Source organism: Oncorhynchus tshawytscha, linkage group LG01 (assembly GCF_018296145.1).
Source record: "Oncorhynchus tshawytscha isolate Ot180627B linkage group LG01, Otsh_v2.0, whole genome shotgun sequence".
NCBI lineage: Eukaryota > Metazoa > Chordata > Actinopteri > Salmoniformes > Salmonidae > Oncorhynchus > Oncorhynchus tshawytscha.
The window spans coordinates 4,488,112-4,510,533 of record NC_056429.1 but is presented as its reverse complement, the minus strand read 5'-3'; the positions used below and the strand labels follow the sequence as shown (position 1 = coordinate 4,510,533).

General features: G+C 43.5%; 1 protein-coding gene across 1 annotated transcript in view; it reads right to left on the bottom strand.

Annotated features, from left to right (window-relative positions):
• The window catches only part of LOC112237569 (epidermal growth factor receptor kinase substrate 8-like protein 2), a 117,144-nt gene that overhangs the window by 58,756 nt on the left and 35,966 nt on the right, over positions 1-22,422 (bottom strand). The window contains 2 exon segments of the mRNA XM_042320461.1: positions 10,310-10,356; positions 11,249-11,315. Coding sequence (XP_042176395.1) covers positions 10,310-10,356; positions 11,249-11,283 — 82 coding nt within the window. The 5' untranslated portion in view covers positions 11,284-11,315.

Below are 22,422 nucleotides of genomic sequence, written 5' to 3'. Positions count from 1 at the left end.
ACACAGTCCTATCATCACCCCCTCCACCAGGAGCACAGTCCTATCATCACCCCCTCCGCCAGGAACACAGTCCTATCATCACCGCCTCCGCCAGGAACACAGTCCTATCATCACCCCTCCGCCAGGAACACAGTCTTATCATCACCCCCTCCGCCAGGAACACAGTCCTATCATCACCCCCTCTGCCAGGAACACAGTCCTATCATCACCCCCTCCACCAGGAACACAGTCCTATCATCACCCCTCCACCAGGAACACAGTCCTATCATCACCCCCTCCACCAGGAACACAGTCCTATCATCACCCCCTCCGCCAGGAACACAGTCCTATCATCACCCCATCCACCAGGAACACAGTCCTATCATCACCCCCTCTGCCAGGAACACAGTCCTATCATCACCCCCTCCACCAGGAACACAGTCCTATCATCACCCCCTCCACCAGGAACACAGTCCTATCATCACCCCATCCACCAGGAACACAGTCCTATCATCACCCCCTCTGCCAGGAACACAGTCCTATCATCACCCCCTCCGCCAGGAACACAGTCCTATCATCACCCCTCCACCAGGAACACAGTCCTATCATCACCCCTCCACCAGGAACACAGTCCCATCAAAGTGTCCATCTCTGAAACTGATTTCCCTTCAATGCTGACAGAGTTTGTCTTTTAGATCACATAGAAACAGGCTTCTCCTAGTAAACAACAGGGGAGGGGGCTGATCCTAGTAGACAACAGGGGGGCTGATCATAGTAAACAACAGGGGGAGGGGGCTGATCATAGTAAACAACAGGGGGAGGGGGCTGATCATAGTAAACAACAGGGGAGGGGGTGATCCTAGTAAACAACAGGGGAGGGGGCTGATCCTAGTAAACAACAGGGGAGGGGGCTGATCCTAGTAAACAACAGGGGAGGGGGCTGATCCTAGTAAACAACAGGGGAGGGGGCTGATCCTAGTAAACAACAGGGGGTGGGTGCTGATCCTAGTAAACAACAGGGGGAGGGGGGCTGATCCTAGTAAACAACAGGGGAGGGGGCTGATCCTAGTAAACAACAGGGGAGGGGGTGATCCTAGTAAACAACAGGGGGAGGGGGGCTGATCCTAGTAAACAACGGGGGAGGGGGCTGATCCTAGTAAACAACAGGGGTGGGTGCTGATCCTAGTAAACAACAGGGGGTGGGTGCTGATCCTAGTAAACGACAGGGGAGGGGGCTGATCCTAGTAAACGACAGGGGGAGGGGCTGATCCTAGGAAACAACAGGAGGAGGGGGCTGATCCTAGGAAACAACAGGAGGAGGGGGGCTGATCCTAGTAAACAACAGGGGGAGGGGGCTGATCCTAGTAAACAACAGGGGGGGGGGCTGATCCTAGTAAACAACAGGGGGAGGGGGCTGATCCTAGTAAACAACAGGGGGTGGTAGCTGATCCTAGTAAACAACAGGGGGGGGGGGTTATCCTATAGAAAGGAATGTGAACTGAACTGAAACAACAGACAGCTACAAATATGAAAACATTCAGAGAGAAGAGACAGGATAGAGAGAGAGAGAGAGAGAGAGAGAGAGAGAGAGAGAGAGGGAGAGAGAGAGAGAGAGAGAGAAAGAGAGAGAGGGAAAAAGAGAGAAAGAGAGAGGAGAGAGAAGATAGAAGAGAGAAGAGAGAAGAGAGAGAAAGAGAGAGAAAGAGAGAGAGGTGAGAGGCGAGAGGAGAGGAGAGAAGAGAGAGAAGAGAGAGAAGAGAGTAGAGGAGAGAGAGAAAGAGAGAGGAGACAGGAGAGAGGAAAGAGGCGAGAGGAGACAGGAGAGGAGAGAGAGAAGAAAGAAGAGAGAGAGAGTAGAGAGAAGAGAAAGAGAGGAGACAGGAGAGAGGAAAGAGGCGAGAGGAGAGAAAGAGAGAGAGGAGAGAAGAGGAGAGGAGAGAAAGAGGAGAGAAAGAGGGAGAGAGGAGAGAAAGAAAGAGAGAGGAGATTGTAAGACAAGAGCAGGAAGAGAAAGTTAGCAGCAGATTTCTGCCTACAGACACACCGCAGCCCAGGTAGCTATAGTCTACATTACAGTTAACCATGTTACCTGGTGATGACATGCTGTACTCTGTTAAAAAACTTCAAAGTGGAGATACTTCAGGTCGTCTGTGTGTTGTCGTCTGTGTGTTGTCCGAATCCCCAGGCAGGTAGGTCCGAGTGTAGCTGTGCTCTCTCTCTCTCTACCCCTTATACACCCCTCTACCCCTCACTTCTTCCTCCCTCCCTGATGGATGGTTTTGCATAGAGCTTGTCTACCGCTCTACATCACAACAATGATTGGGAGAGAAGGGGTTTTTTTTGCATGTGAGAGGAAAGTGACAATGACAGGAGATGGATGATGGCAAGGGAGGACTTCCTCTTCATGTCTACCCTACGGCGAAGACAAAACATCCTATGTATTGGACTAACAGCGATTATCAATAACACACTATCCTGTAGATTCAACAAGCCTACTCTATGAAGAGGCATATCCTATACATTCAATATGCAGCTTTGTTGCTTCCTGATAGGTTCATTAAAACAGCTTTGTCTCTTCCTGATAGGTCCATTAAACAACTTTGTCTCTACCTTACAGATTTTACAAACCAAGTCTCTCTGAATATCACACATGCATACAGTATTGTCCCTGGCCATCCTGTTGGCCACCCTGCTGGTCACCCTGCTGGCCACCCTGCTGGCCACCCTACAGAGAGAAGGTGTCTCTAACAGTTACCATCTGCTACGCGATCTCACTACGAGCCAAGGAACCGTTAGAAAATAGCCTCGCTCTATACCACCACAGGGTTCCACTGAATGGTCTTCCTCTGTTCTTCATCAACAGCTCCGTAGAACACCATCACTGAAAGGTCTTCCTCTGCTCTTCATCAACAGCTCCGTAGAACACCATCACTGAAAGGTCTTCCTCTGCTCTTCATCAACAGCTCCGTAGAACACCATCACTGAAAGGTCTTCCTCTGTTCTTCATCAATAGTTCTCGTAGAACACCATCACTGAAAGGTCTTCCTCTGCTCTTCATCAACAGCTCCCTTAGAACACCATCACTGAAAGGTCTTCCTCTGCTCTTCATCAACAGTGATGTAGAACACCATCACTGAAAGGTCTTCCTCTGCTCTTCATCAACAGCTCCCTTAGAACACCATCACTGAAAGGTCTTCCTCTGCTCTTCATCAACAGCTCCCTTAGAACACCATCACTGAAAGGTCTTCCTCTGCTCTTCATCAACAGCTCCGTAGAACACCATCACTGAAAGGTCTTCCTCTGCTCTTCATCAACAGCTCCGTAGAACACCATCACTGAAAGGTCTTCCTCTGTTCTTCATCAATAGTTCTCGTAGAACACCATCACTGAAAGGTCTTCCTCTGTTCTTCATCAATAGTTCTCGTAGAACACCATCACTGAAAGGTCTTCCTCTGCTCTTCATCAACAGCTCCCTTAGAACACCATCACTGAAAGGTCTTCCTCTGCTCTTCATCAACAGCTCCCTTAGAACACCATCACTGAATTCCGTAGCAACAGAAGACCGTGACAAACGGTGGCACAAGGTGTCTTGAAATTGAACAAATTCTGTCACGTTTTGTATTTTTAAATCTTTTTTTTAGGGCATCAACATCAACATCACAAATTATTTTTAAGTGATTCTGTCCACAGTTGAAAAAAAAAACATGAATATTGGAACTTATACCGGTATACCAACAAGGAAACACTGAATGGTGTTCAGATTGTTCTTCTGGGGACCGGGGCTGCTGGGCTGTTCAATGGCAGACAGGCTGAAAAGGTTGGAAGCAGACCATGGGTTCAATCACTATTTGAAATAATAAAAAATATGTGAGCGGGGCTTGATTGGTGCAATGGAACTAATGAAATAGTTACAAAAGTGCAAACCCCGCCCACCTGATACTCCAGGCAGGCTAAAGCATAAGATCAACGTTTTTAAAAAGATTTCAAATAGTATTTGAACCCAGTTCTGGTTGGAAGGTGATGCAGGAGGGGGACCAGTGAGCTCAAAACTAAAGGCAGGTTGGGAAGGGAATGGGTGGGGTCGAGACAGACGGACAAGGACACACACACACACACACACACACACACACACACACACACACACACACACACAGACACACAGACACACACACACACACACACACACAGACACACAGACACACAGACACACAGACACACAGACACACACAGACACACACAGACACACACAGACACACACAGACACACAGACACACACACAGACACACACACAGACACACACACAGACACACACACACAGACACACACACACACACACACAGACACACACACACACACACACACACACACACACACACACACACACAAGGGCGTATCACACGCGTGCACACAAGGTAGAAAAAAGACATACACAAAACATACACAAAACATACACACACCCTGTCCCTCTCTTTCCTCATCAATGGCTCTTTTATCCAACATGGCTGCCAGACATGAATGTGACTCCACACCCTGTTCCAACCACAGTCTAATAACAGGCACACCCAGACCAGACCGGACCGGACCAGACCGGACCAGACCATGAACCCTGCCTGCTAAGGTAACAGTATGTGTATATTTAGGCACACACACACACACACACACACACACACACACACACACTGATACATGCAAACACATACACATACACATGCATACAAACACAAGCCTCCACACAAATGCGTGCAGTACATAGTAGCCCACACATTTTAAAACCCTATCCTCAACCAGGTGGTGGAGCACGTTTTGACAATGGATTTAGAATTATTTTTTAATTTTTTTTTTATCATCTTCACTTGAACCTGATTGGTCAACTCCCCCTCCTGCATGAATTTACATAATTGGTATTGTTTTGGGGCTGCTGCAGTTCAGTGTTGTGGCCGTGTAACTTTGTCCACTCAGATGGACATTAAAACACTCAAAACAATCCAGACACATAAGATATGGGATAAAAGGCATGAGTTCTGTTGGTGATGGTTAATATAGCACCAGTCCTGTTTAGTAGAGACCTTGAAGAGTAGAAATATGAAAATAAATAGTAGAGACCTTGAAGAGTAGAAATATGAAAATAAATAGTAGAGACCTTGAAGAGTAGGAATATGAAAATAAATAGTAGAGACCTTGAAGAGTAGGAATATGAAAATAAATAGTAGAGACATTGAAGAGTAGGAATATGAAAATAAATAGTAGAGACCTTGAAGAGTAGGAATATGAAAATAAATAGTAGAGACCTTGAAGAGTAGGAATATGAAAATAAATAGTAGAGACCTTGAAGAGTAGGAATATGAAAATAAATAGTAGAGACCTTGAAGAGTAGGAATATGAAAATAAATAGTAGAGACCTTGAAGAGTAGGAATATGAAAATAAATAGTAGAGACCTTGAAGAGTAGGAATATGAAAATAAATAGTAAAAATGCAAAAAGGCACAAAAAAAAGCAAGAATTTTGTACAAATTTGCTCAACCAGGCGGTTGATCGGTCACTAAAAAGTATGTTTGGACATGTACATACACACATACATACAGACAGACAGTTGGACTATGAGTAGGCTACATCTATTTTTTTTTAATGAAAAATACTTATTTTGGTGAAAAATTCTTATTGAATTGCTGGCAACACACTATATTAGGCAGCATACGTTGACCCACAGTTGACAGTGCATGTCAGAGTAAAAACCAAGCCATGGGGTCGAAGGAATTGTCTGTAGAGCACCGAGACAGGATTGTGTCGAGGCACAGATCTGGTAAAGGGTACCAAAAAAATGATTGGAACCACCAAGACTCTTCCTAGAGCTGGCCGCTCGGCCAAACTGAACAATCAGGGGAGAAGAGCCTTGGTCAGATGACCAAAAACCTGATGATCACTCTGACAGAGTTCCAGAGTTCCTCTGTGGAGATGAGCGAACCTTCCAGAAGGACAACCATCTCTGCAGCACTCCACGAATCAGGCCTTTATGGTAAAGTGACCAGACAGAAGCCACTCCTCAGTAAAACACACATGACAGCCTGCTTGGAGTTTGTCAAAAGGCACCTAAAGGACTCAGACCATGAGAAAGAAGATTCTCTGGTCTGATGAAACCAAGATCGAACACTTTGTCCTGAATGTCAAGCGTCACGTCTGGAGGAAACCTGGAACCATCCCTACGGTGAAGCATGGTGGTGGCAGCATCATGCTGTGGGGATGTTTTTCAGCGGCAGGGACTGGGAGACTAGTCAGGATCAAGGGAAAGATGAACAGAGCAAAGTACAGAGAGATCCTTGATGAAAATTTGCTCCACAGCGCTTAGGACCTCAGACTGGAGTGAAGGTTCACCTTCCAACAGGACAACAACCCTAAGCACACAGCCAATACAACGCAGGAGTGGCTTCGGGACAAGTCTCTGAATGTCCTCGAGTGGCCCAGCCAGAGCTTGGACTTGAACCCGATCTAACATCTCTGGAGAGACCTGAAAATAGCTGTGCAGCGATGCTCCCCATCCAACCTCACAGAGCTTGAGAGGATCTGCAGAGAAGAATGGAAGAAACTCCCCAAATACAGGTGTACCAATATCGGTCAGGTAGAGTTCTCCTCGCATCCTCATAACCCAGATTCATCCGTCAGATTGCCAGATGGTGAAGCGGGATTAATCACTTCATCATTGGTCCCGTTCTGTGAGAATGTGTGGCCTACCACTTCGCGGCTGAGCCGTTGTTGCTCCTACATGTTTCTACTTCACAATAACAGCCCTTACAGTTGACCAGGGCAGCTCTAGCATGGCAGAAATCTGACGAACTGACTTGTTGGAAATGTGGCATCCTATGACGGTGCCATGTTGAAAGTCACTGAGCTCTTCAATAAGGCCATTCTACTGGCAATGTTTGTCTATGGAGAATGCATGGCGGTGTAGATCCTGCCTGTCTCTGTTAGGTATCAACGAGGACCCTGCCTGTCTCTGTTAGGTATCAACAAGGAAACAGTCATATAAAACATATACACTATGATACAAGCATGGACAGACAGACAGACAGACAGAGACAGACAGACAGACAGACGGACAGACAGACAGAGACACCACGCCACACCCACACCCACAGACACACCACCCACAGATCCCCAGGACCAACGCTGATCTACCATGTCAATCAGAATGCATCCTGGGATCCCAGGACCAACGCTGATCTACCATGTCAATCAGAATGCATCCTGGGATCCCAGGACCAACGCTGATCTACCATGTCAATCAGAATGCATCCTGGGATCCCAGGACCAATGCTGATCTAAGCACTAACAGAGAGCAGCATGAGCAGGGACTGGGTCATACCATAACACCACTCTGCTCACCAGACTTGGGTTTAAATATTATTTAAAATCATTTCAAGTACTCTATCGGTGCTTATTAAACTTGCCTGGTACCAATGGTGAAAAAGTAAAGTACAAATAAATCCCCCCTCCCCCCCAAAAATACTTAAGTAGTACTTTCAAGTATCTTTACTGAAGTACTTTACACCACTGATCTGGGAATACACCTGACACTCCAGGCTACATTAAACAATAAAAGCATTTTAAAAGATTTTGAATAGTATTTGAACCCAGGTCTGCTCTACTCTGCTCACTCCCCCTGACAAGCAGGGCTTCCTGTCTGTCAAATGGACCATTGCTATATTTTGAATCAATTACTATACTGGATAGATCTTTAAAGTTCAAGTTTAAAAGGAATTAAAACAGGACAATAAATACTCCACAATCCTTAAAGGGGATATCTGGGATGTATTTTAAACCAATCCCTAAAGGGGATATCTGGGATGTATTTTAAACCAATCCCTAAAGGGGATATCTGGGATGTATTTTAAACCAATCCCTAAAGGGGATATCTGGGATGTATTTTAAACCAATCCCTAAAGGGGATATCTGGGATGTATTTTAAACCAATCCCTAAAGGGGATATCTGGGATGTATTTTAAACCAATCCCTAAAGGGGATATCTGGGAAGTATTTTAAACCAATCCCTAAAGGGGATATCTGGGATGTATTTTAAACCAATCCCTAAAGGGGATATCTGGGATGTATTTTAAACCAATCCCTAAATGGGATATCTGGGATGTATTTTAAACCAATCCCTAAAGGGGATATCTGGGAAGTATTTTAAACCAATCCCTAAAGGGGATATCTGGGAAGTATTTTAAACCAATCCCTAAAGGGGATATCTGGGATGTATTTTAAACCAATCCCTAAAGGGGATATCTGGGATGTATTTTAAACCAATCCCTAAAGGGGATATCTGGGATGTATTTTAAACCAATCCCTAAAGGGGATATCTGGGATGTATTTTAAACCAATCCCTAAAGGGGATATCTGGGATGTATTTTAAACCAATCCCTAAAGGGGATATCTGGGAAGTATTTTAAACCAATCCCTAAAGGGGATATCTGGGATGTATTTTAAACCAATCCCTAAAGGGGATATCTGGGATGTATTTTAAACCAATCCCTAAATGGGATATCTGGGATGTATTTTAAACCAATCCCTAAAGGGGATATCTGGGAAGTATTTTAAACCAATCCCTAAAGGGGATATCTGGGAAGTATTTTAAACCAATCCCTAAAGGGGATATCTGGGATGTATTTCAAACCAATCCCTAAAGGGGATATCTGGGATGTTTTTCAAACCAATCCCTAAAGGGGATATCTGGGATGTATTTCAAACCAATCCCTAAAGGGGATATCTGGGATACAATTCAAACCAATCCCTAAAGGGGATATCTGGGATACAATTCAAACCAATCCCTTACCAGGTATTTTAATGATGGTCCCGTATGACCAGGTATGTGATGTGTGTATAATGACTGATAACAGAATACTACTAAGAGGCTACAGGTAGATAACGTTGAGGGGCGAGTATATGAAAACACTTACATTATATAACATTCCAGTTCACATTCTCTCTCTCTCTCTCTCTCTCACACACACACACACACACACACACACACACACACACACACACACAGTAGTAAACACGTTACAATGTGTCCGTGTCACAAAAACACAGAAAAAAAACCAGACACACTTCGGGTGCTTTCATAAATTCAGTCTGGTCATCTACTCCGATTTCAGAGCACTCTCATCTGAGTGTGCAGAATAACTGATGAATTCGCTTAACACCTGTGGAATATGGCCGTTGTCAGTAAACCTCGGTAAACTCATCAGCCAGAGCATCCGGTCTGAAAACGAAACGCTCTGAATTTGGAACGGACAATCTGGCAGCACAGTTACAGTCACCAACTCTCTGGATAACATGAAAACAGCCTAACCAGCTCTGGTAAGGAAAGTAATGTTCAGTGAGCTTTTCTCTCTCACTTAGATGTCTGGAAGTAGCTAGCTTGACTGCTGTTGTTAGTACATTCAGATCGACCCTTAAAGAGATGGGCGGGACTAAGGCTTAATAAGAGGGTGTGAACCCTTAAAGAGATGGGCGGGGCTAAGGCTTAAGAGGGTGTGAGCCCTTAAAGAGATGGGCGGGGCTAAGGCTTAAGAGGGTGTGAACCCTTAAAGAGATGGGCGGGGCTAAGGCTTAAGAGGGTGTGAGCCCTTAAAGAGATGGGCGGGGCTAAGGCTTAAGAGGGTGTGAACCCTTAAAGAGATGGGCGGGGCTAAAGCTTAAGAGGGTGTGAACCCTTAAAGAGATGGGCGGGGCTAAAGCTTAAGAGGGTGTGAACCCTTAAAGAGATGGGCGGGACTAAGGCTTAATAAGAGGGTGTGAACCCTTAAAGAGATGGGCGGGGCTAAGGCTTAAGAGGGTGTGAACCCTTAAAGAGATGGGCGGGGCTAAAGCTTAAGAGGGTGTGAACCCTTAAAGAGATGGGCGGGGCTAAGGCTTAAGAGGATGTGAGCCCTTAAAGAGATGGGCGGGGCTAAGGCTTAAGAGGGTGTGAACCCTTAAAGAAATGGGCGGGGTTAAAGCTTAAGAGGGTGTGAACGATGCTGAATCGGTGTAGACAAAGTAGAGCTCTCCAGTAGGTGTGTCAAAAATATTGGCTTAAAAAAAGTTTAGCAACTTTCAAAGCAGAATTACTTTCCCATTGTTGCTCAAATGCAGTGTATGATATACCATTATATAGCTCTGAGTCTCTACTTTAATCCAATGTAAAAAATAAAATAAAAACAATTTCAAATGTTGCTATATACGACAAATTTGTTCCGGTCGGTCACATATTAACATAAAGTCAGTAGTAAACCCATTCCCCTGTGTCCGTGCCACACACACACACACACACACACACACACACACACACACTTACCATATAGAGCCTTGGCGCTAATCTTGCTGTCAGATCTGGCCACCCCACTGCAGAGAGAGGAAGAGCAGGAGGAAGAGGAGGAGGAGGGGTTACCAGGGTTACGTAGTCTGCCCTTCATCGCTTCTCCGATTGTTTTTCTCCAACTCATCCAAAATGTCACCAATGTACTACAAACACTATCTATCACTAATCAGTCGCACTACACACTCACACTGGGCTACAGTGAGTAAGAGTTTCCAGACAGGACTGGAAGAGATTAGTCCTGAGATTCTGAGCATATGGCCCAGAGAGAGAGAGAAGAGCATGGAGAACAGGGAGAGAGAAGGAGAGCAAGAGACAGAGAGAGAGAGAGAGAGAGAGAGAGAGAGAGAGAGAGAGAGAGAGGGGGGGGCGTGGGGCACATGGAGAGAGAGAGAGAGAGAGAAAGAGAGAGAGAGAGAGAGAAAGAGAGAGAGAGAGAGAAGGCGTGGGGCATTGAGAGAAAGAGAGAGAGAGAGAGAAAAAGAGAGAGAGAGTGGAGGCATGGGCCTCGGGGAAAGGAGAGAGAGAGGAGGCGTGGGTCACGGGTAGAGAGGGAGTGAGAGGAGGCGTGGGTCACAGGTAGAGTAAGAGAGAGAGAGGGGGTGGGCGTGGGGCACATGGAGAGAGAGATAGTGAGAGAGAGATAGCGAGAGAGAGAGAGAGAGTGAGAGAGAGAGAGGGGGGCGTGGGGCACATGGAGAGAGAGAGAGAGAGAGAGAGGAAAGCTGGAGCCAGGAACCCAGGGAAAGCAAACATGCAACAGAGACAGAAACAGAGGTTTCTCTGTCCTCCAGGAGTCCCTGACCCACACCCAGTCTGACATAAAATCACTAACCTAGTATATCTCACTGTGTTTAACTAGAAGTCTGGGAAAGGGCATCTATTAAAAGATGGAAAATGGATGTGTGTGTCACTCACTTGGCCTGCCTTATCGGAGGTCCCAGGATACTCATGATCTAAGACATCAGCCGGAGAAGAAGAGAGGCTGAGAGGAGAGAGAAATGACATCATGTTTGTTTACTAAACCGAGCCAAGGACGTTTCCCACAAGATACATTCTATACAAGATATATATATAGACGTCTAAAACAATCAACATCGGTTACACAAGGTCTTCTCACTTAAACATTGACAGAATCAAATCCAAGTTTATTGATTCAGAGATTTGCAGATGTTATCGCAGCAAAATGCATTGTGTTCCTGGCTCCAACAGGGCAGTAATATCTAACAATGCTTGTGTTTCTAGCTCCAACAGGGCAGTAATATCTAACAATGCTTGTGTTTCTAGCTCCAACAGGGCAGTAATATCTAACAATGCTTGTGTTTCTAGCTCCAACAGGGCAGTAATATCTAACAATGCTTGTGTTCCTGGCTCCAACAGGGCAGTAATATCTAACAATGCTTGTGTTTCTAGCTCCAACAGGGCAGTAATATCTAACAATGCTTGTGTTTCTAGCTCCAACAGGGCAGTAATATCTAACAATGCTTGTGTTTCTAGCTCCAACAGGGCAGTAATATCTAACAATGCTTGTGTTTCTAGCTCCAACAGGGCAGTAATATCTAACAATGCTTGTGTTTCTAGCTCCAACAGGGCAGTAATACCTAACAATGCTTGTGTTCCTGGCTCCAACAGGGCAGTAATATCTAACAATGCTTGTGTTTCTAGCTCCAACAGGGCAGTAATATCTAACAATGCTTGTGTTTCTAGCTCCAACAGGGCAGTAATATCTAACAATGCTTGTGTTCCTAGCTCCAACAGTACAGTAATATCTAACAATGCTTGTGTTCCTAGCTCCAACAGGGCAGTAATATCTAACAATGCTTGTGTTTCTAGCTCCAACAGTGCAGTAATATCTAACAATGCTTGTGTTTCTAGCTCCAACAGGGCAGTAATATCTAACAATGCTTGTGTTCCTAGCTCCAACAGGGCAGTAATATCTAACAATGCTTGTGTTTCTAGCTCCAACAGGGCAGTAATATCTAACAATGCTTGTGTTTCTAGCTCCAACAGGGCAGTAATATCTAACAATGCTTGTGTTTCTAGCTCCAACAGGGCAGTAATATCTAACAATGCTTGTGTTTCTAGCTCCAACAGGGCAGTAATATCTAACAATGCTTGTGTTCCTGGCTCCAACAGGGCAGTAATATCTAACAATGCTTGTGTTCCTGGCTCCAACAGGGCAGTAATATCTAACAATGCTTGTGTTTCTAGCTCCAACAGGGCAGTAATATCTAACAATGCTTGTGTTTCTAGCTCCAACAGGGCAGTAATATCTAACAATGCTTGTGTTCCTGGCTCCAACAGGGCAGTAATATCTAACAATGCTTGTGTTTCTAGCTCCAACAGGGCAGTAATATCTAACAATGCTTGTGTTTCTAGCTCCAACAGGGCAGTAATATCTAACAATGCTTGTGTTTCTAGCTCCAACAGGGCAGTAATATCTAACAATGCTTGTGTTTCTAGCTCCAACAGGGCAGTAATATCTAACAATGCTTGTGTTTCTAGCTCCAACAGGGCAGTAATATCTAACAATGCTTGTGTTTCTAGCTCCAACAGGGCAGTAATATCTAACAATGCTTGTGTTTCTAGCTCCAACAGTGCAGTAATATCTAACAATGCTTGTGTTTCTAGCTCCAACAGGGCAGTAATATCTAACAATGCTTGTGTTCCTGGCTCCAACAGGGCAGTAATATCTAACAATGCTTGTGTTTCTAGCTCCAACAGTGCAGTAATATCTAACAATGCTTGTGTTTCTAGCTCCAACAGTGCAGTAATATCTAACAATGCTTGTGTTTCTAGCTCCAACAGGGCAGTAATATCTAACAATGCTTGTGTTTCTAGCTCCAACAGGGCAGTAATATCTAACAATGCTTGTGTTCCTGGCTCCAACAGTACAGTAATATCTAACAATGCTTGTGTTTCTAGCTCCAACAGGGCAGTAATATCTAACAATGCTTGTGTTTCTAGCTCCAACAGGGCAGTAATATCTAACAATGCTTGTGTTTCTAGCTCCAACAGGGCAGTAATATCTAACAATGCTTGTGTTTCTAGCTCCAACAGGGCAGTAATATCTAACAATGCTTGTGTTCCTGGCTCCAACAGTACAGTAATATCTAACAATGCTTGTGTTTCTAGCTCCAACAGGGCAGTAATATCTAACAATGCTTGTGTTTCTAGCTCCAACAGGGCAGTAATATCTAACAATGCTTGTGTTTCTAGCTCCAACAGGGCAGTAATATCTAACAATGCTTGTGTTTCTAGCTCCAACGGTCCAGTAATATCTAACAATGCTTGTGTTTCTAGCTCCAACAGGGCAGTAATATCTAACAATGCTTGTGTTCCTGGCTCCAACAGGGCAGTAATATCTAACAATGCTTGTGTTCCTAGCTCCAACAGGGCAGTAATATCTAACAATGCTTGTGTTTCTAGCTCCAACAGTGCAGTAATATCTAACAATGCTTGTGTTCCTAGCTCCAACAGTACAGTAATATCTAACAATGCTTGTGTTCCTAGCTCCAACAGGGCAGTAATATCTAACAATGCTTGTGTTTCTAGCTCCAACAGTGCAGTAATATCTAACAATGCTTGTGTTTCTAGCTCCAACAGGGCAGTAATATCTAACAATGCTTGTGTTCCTAGCTCCAACAGGGCAGTAATATCTAACAATGCTTGTGTTTCTAGCTCCAACAGGGCAGTAATATCTAACAATGCTTGTGTTTCTAGCTCCAACAGGGCAGTAATATCTAACAATGCTTGTGTTTCTAGCTCCAACAGGGCAGTAATATCTAACAATGCTTGTGTTTCTAGCTCCAACAGGGCAGTAATATCTAACAATGCTTGTGTTCCTGGCTCCAACAGGGCAGTAATATCTAACAATGCTTGTGTTCCTGGCTCCAACAGGGCAGTAATATCTAACAATGCTTGTGTTTCTAGCTCCAACAGGGCAGTAATATCTAACAATGCTTGTGTTTCTAGCTCCAACAGGGCAGTAATATCTAACAATGCTTGTGTTCCTGGCTCCAACAGGGCAGTAATATCTAACAATGCTTGTGTTTCTAGCTCCAACAGGGCAGTAATATCTAACAATGCTTGTGTTTCTAGCTCCAACAGGGCAGTAATATCTAACAATGCTTGTGTTTCTAGCTCCAACAGGGCAGTAATATCTAACAATGCTTGTGTTTCTAGCTCCAACAGGGCAGTAATATCTAACAATGCTTGTGTTTCTAGCTCCAACAGGGCAGTAATATCTAACAATGCTTGTGTTTCTAGCTCCAACAGGGCAGTAATATCTAACAATGCTTGTGTTTCTAGCTCCAACAGTGCAGTAATATCTAACAATGCTTGTGTTTCTAGCTCCAACAGGGCAGTAATATCTAACAATGCTTGTGTTCCTGGCTCCAACAGGGCAGTAATATCTAACAATGCTTGTGTTTCTAGCTCCAACAGTGCAGTAATATCTAACAATGCTTGTGTTTCTAGCTCCAACAGTGCAGTAATATCTAACAATGCTTGTGTTTCTAGCTCCAACAGGGCAGTAATATCTAACAATGCTTGTGTTTCTAGCTCCAACAGGGCAGTAATATCTAACAATGCTTGTGTTCCTGGCTCCAACAGTACAGTAATATCTAACAATGCTTGTGTTTCTAGCTCCAACAGGGCAGTAATATCTAACAATGCTTGTGTTTCTAGCTCCAACAGGGCAGTAATATCTAACAATGCTTGTGTTTCTAGCTCCAACAGGGCAGTAATATCTAACAATGCTTGTGTTTCTAGCTCCAACAGGGCAGTAATATCTAACAATGCTTGTGTTCCTGGCTCCAACAGCACAGTAATATCTAACAATGCTTGTGTTTCTAGCTCCAACAGGGCAGTAATATCTAACAATGCTTGTGTTTCTAGCTCCAACAGGGCAGTAATATCTAACAATGCTTGTGTTTCTAGCTCCAACAGGGCAGTAATATCTAACAATGCTTGTGTTTCTAGCTCCAACAGTACAGTAATATCTAACAATGCTTGTGTTTCTAGCTCCAACAGGGCAGTAATATCTAACAATGCTTGTGTTTCTAGCTCCAACAGGGCAGTAATATCTAACAATGCTTGTGTTTCTAGCTCCAACAGTACAGTAATATCTAACAATGCTTGTGTTTCTAGCTCCAACAGGGCAGTAATATCTAACAATGCTTGTGTTCCTGGCTCCAACAGGGCAGTAATATCTAACAATGCTTGTGTTTCTAGCTCCAACAGGGCAGTAATATCTAACAATGCTTGTGTTCCTGGCTCCAACAGGGCAGTAATATCTAACAATGCTTGTGTTTCTAGCTCCAACAGGGCGTAATATCTAACAATGCTTGTGTTCCTGGCTCCAACAGGGCAGTAATATCTAACAATGCTTGTGTTTCTAGCTCCAACAGTGCAGTAATATCTAACAATGCTTGTGTTTCTAGCTCCAACAGGGCAGTAATATCTAACAATGCTTGTGTTCCTGGCTCCAACAGGGCAGTAATATCTAACAATGCTTGTGTTTCTAGCTCCAACAGTACAGTAATATCTAACAATGCTTGTGTTCCTGGCTCCAACAGGGCAGTAATATCTAACAATGCTTGTGTTTCTAGCTCCAACAGGGCAGTAATATCTAACAATGCTTGTGTTTCTAGCTCCAACAGGGCAGTAATATCTAACAATGCTTGTGTTTCTAGCTCCAACAGGGCAGTAATATCTAACAATGCTTGTGTTTCTAGCTCCAACAGGGCAGTAATATCTAACAATGCTTGTGTTCCTGGCTCCAACAGTACAGTAATATCTAACAATGCTTGTGTTTCTAGCTCCAACAGGGCAGTAATATCTAACAATGCTTGTGTTTCTAGCTCCAACAGGGCAGTAATATCTAACAATGCTTGTGTTTCTAGCTCCAACAGGGCAGTAATATCTAACAATGCTTGTGTTTCTAGCTCCAACAGTACAGTAATATCTAACAATGCTTGTGTTTCTAGCTCCAACAGGGCAGTAATATCTAACAATGCTTGTGTTTCTAGCTCCAACAGGGCAGTAATATCTAACAATGCTTGTGTTTCTAGCTCCAACAGTACAGTAATATCTAACAATGCTTGTGTTTCTAGCTCCAACAGGGCAGTAATATCTAACAATGCTTGTGTTCCTGGCTCCAACAGGGCAGTAATATCTAACAATGCTTGTGTTTCTAGCTCCAACAGGGCAGTAATATCTAACAATGCTTGTGTTCCTGGCTCCAACAGGGCAGTAATATCTAACAATGCTTGTGTTTCTAGCTCCAACAGGGCAGTAATATCTAACAATGCTTGTGTTCCTGGCTCCAACAGGGCAGTAATATCTAACAATGCTTGTGTTTCTAGCTCCAACAGTGCAGTAATATCTAACAATGCTTGTGTTTCTAGCTCCAACAGTGCAGTAATATCTAACAATGCTTGTGTTCCTGGCTCCAACAGGGCAGTAATATCTAACAATGCTTGTGTTTCTAGCTCCAACAGTACAGTAATATCTAACAATGCTTGTGTTTCTAGCTCCAACAGTACAGTAATATCTAACAATGCTTTTGTTCCTGGCTCCAACAGGGCAGTAATATCTAACAATGCTTGTGTTTCTAGCTCCAACAGTACAGTAATATCTAACAATGCTTTTGTTCCTGGCTCCAACAGGGCAGTAATATCTAACAATGCTTGTGTTTCTAGCTCCAACAGGGCAGTAATATCTAACAATGCTTGTGTTTCTAGCTCCAACAGGGCAGTAATATCTAACAATGCTTGTGTTTCTAGCTCCAACAGGGCAGTAATATCTAACAATGCTTGTGTTTCTAGCTCCAACAGGGCAGTAATATCTAACAATGCTTGTGTTTCTAGCTCCAACAGGGCAGTAATATCTAACAATGCTTGTGTTCCTGGCTCCAACAGTACAGTAATATCTAACAATGCTTGTGTTTCTAGCTCCAACAGGGCAGTAATATCTAACAATGCTTGTGTTTCTAGCTCCAACAGGGCAGTAATATCTAACAATGCTTGTGTTTCTAGCTCCAACAGGGCAGTAATATCTAACAATGCTTGTGTTTCTAGCTCCAACAGTACAGTAATATCTAACAATGCTTGTGTTTCTAGCTCCAACAGGGCAGTAATATCTAACAATGCTTGTGTTTCTAGCTCCAACAGGGCAGTAATATCTAACAATGCTTGTGTTTCTAGCTCCAACAGTACAGTAATATCTAACAATGCTTGTGTTTCTAGCTCCAACAGGGCAGTAATATCTAACAATGCTTGTGTTCCTGGCTCCAACAGGGCAGTAATATCTAACAATGCTTGTGTTTCTAGCTCCAACAGGGCAGTAATATCTAACAATGCTTGTGTTCCTGGCTCCAACAGGGCAGTAATATCTAACAATGCTTGTGTTCCTGGCTCCAACAGTGCAGTAATATTTAACAATGCTTGTGTTTCTAGCTCCAACAGTGCAGTAATATCTAACAATGCTTGTGTTTCTAGCTCCAACAGTACAGTAATATCTAACAATGCTTGTGTTTCTAGCTCCAACAGTACAGTAATATCTAACAATGCTTGTGTTTCTAGCTCCAACAGTACAGTAATATCTAACAATGCTTTTGTTCCTGGCTCCAACAGGGCAGTAATATCTAACAATGCTTGTGTTTCTAGCTCCAACAGGGCAGTAATATCTAACAATGCTTGTGTTCCTGGCTCCAACAGGGCAGTAATATCTAACAATGCTTGTGTTTCTAGCTCCAACAGTGCAGTAATATCTAACAATGCTTGTGTTCCTGGCTCCAACAGGGCAGTAATACCTAACAATGCTTGTGTTTCTAGCTCCAACAGGGCAGTAATACCTAACAATGCTTGTGTTTCTAGCTCCAACAGGGCAGTAATATCTAACAATGCTTGTGTTCCTGGCTCCAACAGGGCAGTAATATCTAACAATGCTTGTGTTCCTGGCTCCAACAGGGCAGTAATATCTAACAATGCTTGTGTTCCTGGCTCCAACAGGGCAGTAATATCTAACAATGCTTGTGTTCCTGGCTCCAACAGGGCAGTAATATCTAACAATGCTTGTGTTCCTGGCTCCAACAGGGCAGTAATATCTAACAATGCTTGTGTTCCTGGCTCCAACAGGGCAGTAATATCTAACAATGCTTGTGTTCCTGGCTCCAACAGGGCAGTAATATCTAACAATGCTTGTGTTTCTAGCTCCAACAGTGCAGTAATATCTAACAATGCTTGTGTTTCTAGCTCCAACAGGGCAGTAATATCTAACAATGCTTGTGTTCCTGGCTCCAACAGGGCAGTAATACCTAACAATGCTTGTGTTCCTGGCTCCAACAGGGCAGTAATATCTAACAATGCTTGTGTTCCTGGCTCCAACAGGGCAGTAATATCTAACAATGCTTGTGTTCCTGGCTCCAACAGGGCAGTAATATCTAACAATGCTTGTGTTCCTGGCTCCAACAGGGCAGTAATATCTAACAATGCTTGTGTTCCTGGCTCCAACAGGGCAGTAATATCTAACAATGCTTGTGTTTCTAGCTCCAACAGGGCAGTAATATCTAACAATGCTTGTGTTTCTAGCTCCAACAGGGCAGTAATATCTAACAATGCTTGTGTTTCTAGCTCCAACAGGGCAGTAATATCTAACAATGCTTGTGTTTCTAGCTCCAACAGTGCAGTAATATCTAACAATGCTTGTGTTTCTAGCTCCAACAGGGCAGTAATATCTAACAATGCTTGTGTTCCTGGCTCCAACAGGGCAGTAATATCTAACAATGCTTGTGTTTCTAGCTCCAACAGTGCAGTAATATCTAACAATGCTTGTGTTTCTAGCTCCAACAGTGCAGTAATATCTAACAATGCTTGTGTTTCTAGCTCCAACAGGGCAGTAATATCTAACAATGCTTGTGTTTCTAGCTCCAACAGGGCAGTAATATCTAACAATGCTTGTGTTCCTGGCTCCAACAGTACAGTAATATCTAACAATGCTTGTGTTTCTAGCTCCAACAGGGCAGTAATATCTAACAATGCTTGTGTTTCTAGCTCCAACAGGGCAGTAATATCTAACAATGCTTGTGTTTCTAGCTCCAACAGGGCAGTAATATCTAACAATGCTTGTGTTTCTAGCTCCAACAGGGCAGTAATATCTAACAATGCTTGTGTTCCTGGCTCCAACAGTACAGTAATATCTAACAATGCTTGTGTTTCTAGCTCCAACAGGGCAGTAATATCTAACAATGCTTGTGTTTCTAGCTCCAACAGGGCAGTAATATCTAACAATGCTTGTGTTTCTAGCTCCAACAGGGCAGTAATATCTAACAATGCTTGTGTTTCTAGCTCCAACAGTACAGTAATATCTAACAATGCTTGTGTTTCTAGCTCCAACAGGGCAGTAATATCTAACAATGCTTGTGTTTCTAGCTCCAACAGGGCAGTAATATCTAACAATGCTTGTGTTCCTGGCTCCAACAGGGCAGTAATATCTAACAATGCTTGTGTTTCTAGCTCCAACAGTGCAGTAATATCTAACAATGCTTGTGTTTCTAGCTCCAACAGGGCAGTAATATCTAACAATGCTTGTGTTCCTGGCTCCAACAGGGCAGTAATATCTAACAATGCTTGTGTTTCTAGCTCCAACAGTACAGTAATATCTAACAATGCTTGTGTTCCTGGCTCCAACAGGGCAGTAATATCTAACAATGCTTGTGTTTCTAGCTCCAACAGGGCAGTAATATCTAACAATGCTTGTGTTTCTAGCTCCAACAGGGCAGTAATATCTAACAATGCTTGTGTTTCTAGCTCCAACAGGGCAGTAATATCTAACAATGCTTGTGTTTCTAGCTCCAACAGGGCAGTAATATCTAACAATGCTTGTGTTCCTGGCTCCAACAGTACAGTAATATCTAACAATGCTTGTGTTTCTAGCTCCAACAGGGCAGTAATATCTAACAATGCTTGTGTTTCTAGCTCCAACAGGGCAGTAATATCTAACAATGCTTGTGTTTCTAGCTCCAACAGGGCAGTAATATCTAACAATGCTTGTGTTTCTAGCTCCAACAGGGCAGTAATATCTAACAATGCTTGTGTTTCTAGCTCCAACAGTGCAGTAATATCTAACAATGCTTGTGTTTCTAGCTCCAACAGGGCAGTAATATCTAACAATGCTTGTGTTCCTGGCTCCAACAGGGCAGTAATATCTAACAATGCTTGTGTTTCTAGCTCCAACAGTGCAGTAATATCTAACAATGCTTGTGTTTCTAGCTCCAACAGTGCAGTAATATCTAACAATGCTTGTGTTTCTAGCTCCAACAGGGCAGTAATATCTAACAATGCTTGTGTTTCTAGCTCCAACAGGGCAGTAATATCTAACAATGCTTGTGTTCCTGGCTCCAACAGTACAGTAATATCTAACAATGCTTGTGTTTCTAGCTCCAACAGGGCAGTAATATCTAACAATGCTTGTGTTTCTAGCTCCAACAGGGCAGTAATATCTAACAATGCTTGTGTTTCTAGCTCCAACAGGGCAGTAATATCTAACAATGCTTGTGTTCCTGGCTCCAACAGGGCAGTAATATCTAACAATGCTTGTGTTTCTAGCTCCAACAGGGCAGTAATATCTAACAATGCTTGTGTTCCTGGCTCCAACAGGGCAGTAATATCTAACAATGCTTGTGTTTCTAGCTCCAACAGTGCAGTAATATCTAACAATGCTTGTGTTCCTGGCTCCAACAGGGCAGTAATACCTAACAATGCTTGTGTTTCTAGCTCCAACAGGGCAGTAATACCTAACAATGCTTGTGTTTCTAGCTCCAACAGGGCAGTAATATCTAACAATGCTTGTGTTCCTGGCTCCAACAGGGCAGTAATATCTAACAATGCTTGTGTTCCTGGCTCCAACAGGGCAGTAATATCTAACAATGCTTGTGTTCCTGGCTCCAACAGGGCAGTAATATCTAACAATGCTTGTGTTCCTGGCTCCAACAGGGCAGTAATATCTAACAATGCTTGTGTTCCTGGCTCCAACAGGGCAGTAATATCTAACAATGCTTGTGTTCCTGGCTCCAACAGGGCAGTAATATCTAACAATGCTTGTGTTCCTGGCTCCAACAGGGCAGTAATATCTAACAATGCTTGTGTTTCTAGCTCCAACAGTGCAGTAATATCTAACAATGCTTGTGTTTCTAGCTCCAACAGGGCAGTAATATCTAACAATGCTTGTGTTCCTGGCTCCAACAGGGCAGTAATACCTAACAATGCTTGTGTTCCTGGCTCCAACAGGGCAGTAATATCTAACAATGCTTGTGTTCCTGGCTCCAACAGGGCAGTAATATCTAACAATGCTTGTGTTCCTGGCTCCAACAGGGCAGTAATACCTAACAATGCTTGTGTTCCTGGCTCCAACAGGGCAGTAATATCTAACAATGCTTGTGTTCCTGGCTCCAACAGGGCAGTAATATCTAACAATGCTTGTGTTTCTAGCTCCAACAGGGCAGTAATATCTAACAATGCTTGTGTTTCTAGCTCCAACAGGGCAGTAATATCTAACAATGCTTGTGTTTCTAGCTCCAACAGGGCAGTAATATCTAACAATGCTTGTGTTTCTAGCTCCAACAGTGCAGTAATATCTAACAATGCTTGTGTTTCTAGCTCCAACAGGGCAGTAATATCTAACAATGCTTGTGTTCCTGGCTCCAACAGGGCAGTAATATCTAACAATGCTTGTGTTTCTAGCTCCAACAGTGCAGTAATATCTAACAATGCTTGTGTTTCTAGCTCCAACAGTGCAGTAATATCTAACAATGCTTGTGTTTCTAGCTCCAACAGGGCAGTAATATCTAACAATGCTTGTGTTTCTAGCTCCAACAGGGCAGTAATATCTAACAATGCTTGTGTTCCTGGCTCCAACAGTACAGTAATATCTAACAATGCTTGTGTTTCTAGCTCCAACAGGGCAGTAATATCTAACAATGCTTGTGTTTCTAGCTCCAACAGGGCAGTAATATCTAACAATGCTTGTGTTTCTAGCTCCAACAGGGCAGTAATATCTAACAATGCTTGTGTTTCTAGCTCCAACAGGGC